Source organism: Triticum urartu, chromosome 6 (assembly GCF_003073215.2).
Source record: "Triticum urartu cultivar G1812 chromosome 6, Tu2.1, whole genome shotgun sequence".
In the NCBI taxonomy this organism is placed as follows: Eukaryota; Viridiplantae; Streptophyta; class Magnoliopsida; order Poales; family Poaceae; genus Triticum; species Triticum urartu.
Genome location: NC_053027.1, coordinates 433,856,069 through 433,857,669, shown reverse-complemented (window position 1 = coordinate 433,857,669; position 1,601 = coordinate 433,856,069). Strand labels below are relative to the sequence as shown.

The window sequence follows — 1,601 nt, the reverse complement described above, 5'->3', positions numbered from 1 at the left end:
AGCCTTGCCGCTGCCTCACTGCCATTCTACCTTGCCAGCTCCACTGCCTGCACATGGGTTACCGTGCACGGCTAGCAGTCCGAGACATGTCATCTTCGCATTTCAGAAAGCAATGATACGAACATCTGCCTCTGCGCCCGATCTGGCCACAGCTCAAGCCAGCCCTACGCGTCTCACGGACTCGCAGGACCGAGCTACGAATTATTCTGCTCGTGAATCATTTTCTTCAGGGAGGTATCTGCAGATACATCTTGTAAGATGGAGTATTATGAAAATGATGATGAAGCTAGGATTTCGGTTCTCCTCTACAAATACCCACGTACGTGCCCCGGGTTCTTCAGCCACGTTCACAGTCGCACAAGCACTCTTCTAGTTCTAGCCAACCCGTACGTGCAAGCACCTCTGCACCATCGGGTTTTCAGCAGCCATGGCGCCGAAGGCCTGCCTCCTCGTGGCCCTCAGCCTGGTCCTCGTCTTCACCGTGGCCAACGCGTGCGGCGATAGCTGCCCGACGCCGACTCCGGCGACCCCGACACCGACGCCGTCCCACAGCAAGTGCCCCAAGAACGCGCTGAAGCTCGCTGCGTGCGCCGACGTCCTGGGCCTCGTCCTCGCCCAGGTCGGCCAGCCGCCGGCCGAGCCGTGCTGCAGCATCCTCGGCGGCCTCGCCGACCTCGAGGCCGCCGTCTGCCTCTGCACGGCCATCAAGGCCAACGTGCTCGGCATCAGCCTCGACATCCCCGTCAAGCTCAGCCTCCTCGTCAACTACTGCGGCAAGAACCTCCCAAGTGGCTTCATTTGCGCTTGATTAAGATACGTAGTTCATCATGTACTTGCATGCAGCGCGCGCACACGAAAACAACGTTCATTCGTGACTGCATGCATGTTGGGTTCGTCGATATCCTTGTCTGCTTACTTTGTTGGTTCTGAATGTAGAACTGCTTCAGATCTACTGTATCTGGTGTGCCAATTGTTGTGCATGTTTCGTGTGTGTTGCGGGGGAGATGCAATAGTGTTTGTACTTGGGGTTGTATCTGCAATTGGTGTGTCTAGCTATCCAATGCATGTAGTACGTGTGCCAAGTTGTGATCAAGCAATGCTGCTTGTATTAAGTATTACTAGCACAAATGCCCGTGCGTTGCAACGAGAGTGTAGAAAAAAATATAACAATCCAATATGATTGGTATGAAATGATGGGTGAGAAAAAAAAAGATGAAAGACGAAGCTTCGGAGGCTCGCTACTCTAAACTTGTAAGGACGATGCTAACAAAATGATACAATAAAATGACACTAAACTTTTCCTTTGGAATGTTATTCTGATGACCTCATCAAGGGTGATGTCAGAATTGGCAACATCTGGTTCACATCCACATATGACACAGATCTTGATGTATGGCCAACGAAACAACAGATGAAGGATAATATCTAGATTGTTGACGGTATCTAGATTAGTATATTAGTGTGAGTTATTGAAAAATTTCTCACCGAGTGCAATATGCATATCAATTCGATGTCAAGAGAAAATACGTGAAAAGGCACTATGCATTAACCTTACACAGGATTGATCGAGAAACAAATTAACCCAGGTTATTCGACTGCTC

The 1,601-nt window shown here is 50.0% G+C and overlaps 1 protein-coding gene across 1 annotated transcript; it reads left to right on the top strand.

The window, feature by feature from the left end:
* The first annotated feature begins 325 nt into the window (after positions 1-325).
* On the top strand, positions 326-1,128 carry LOC125512272 (14 kDa proline-rich protein DC2.15-like). Its single transcript, XM_048677370.1, has one exon. It carries the CDS (start codon positions 428-430, stop codon positions 806-808), a length of 381 nt encoding a protein of 126 aa, XP_048533327.1. The 5' UTR covers positions 326-427; the 3' UTR covers positions 809-1,128.
* The last annotated feature ends 473 nt before the right edge of the window (positions 1,129-1,601 follow it).

Coding starts and splice junctions, on each gene's coding strand:
- LOC125512272 (XM_048677370.1), top strand. CDS start 428: ATGGCGCCGAAGGCCTGCCTCCTCGTGGCCCTCAGCCTGGTCCTCGTC.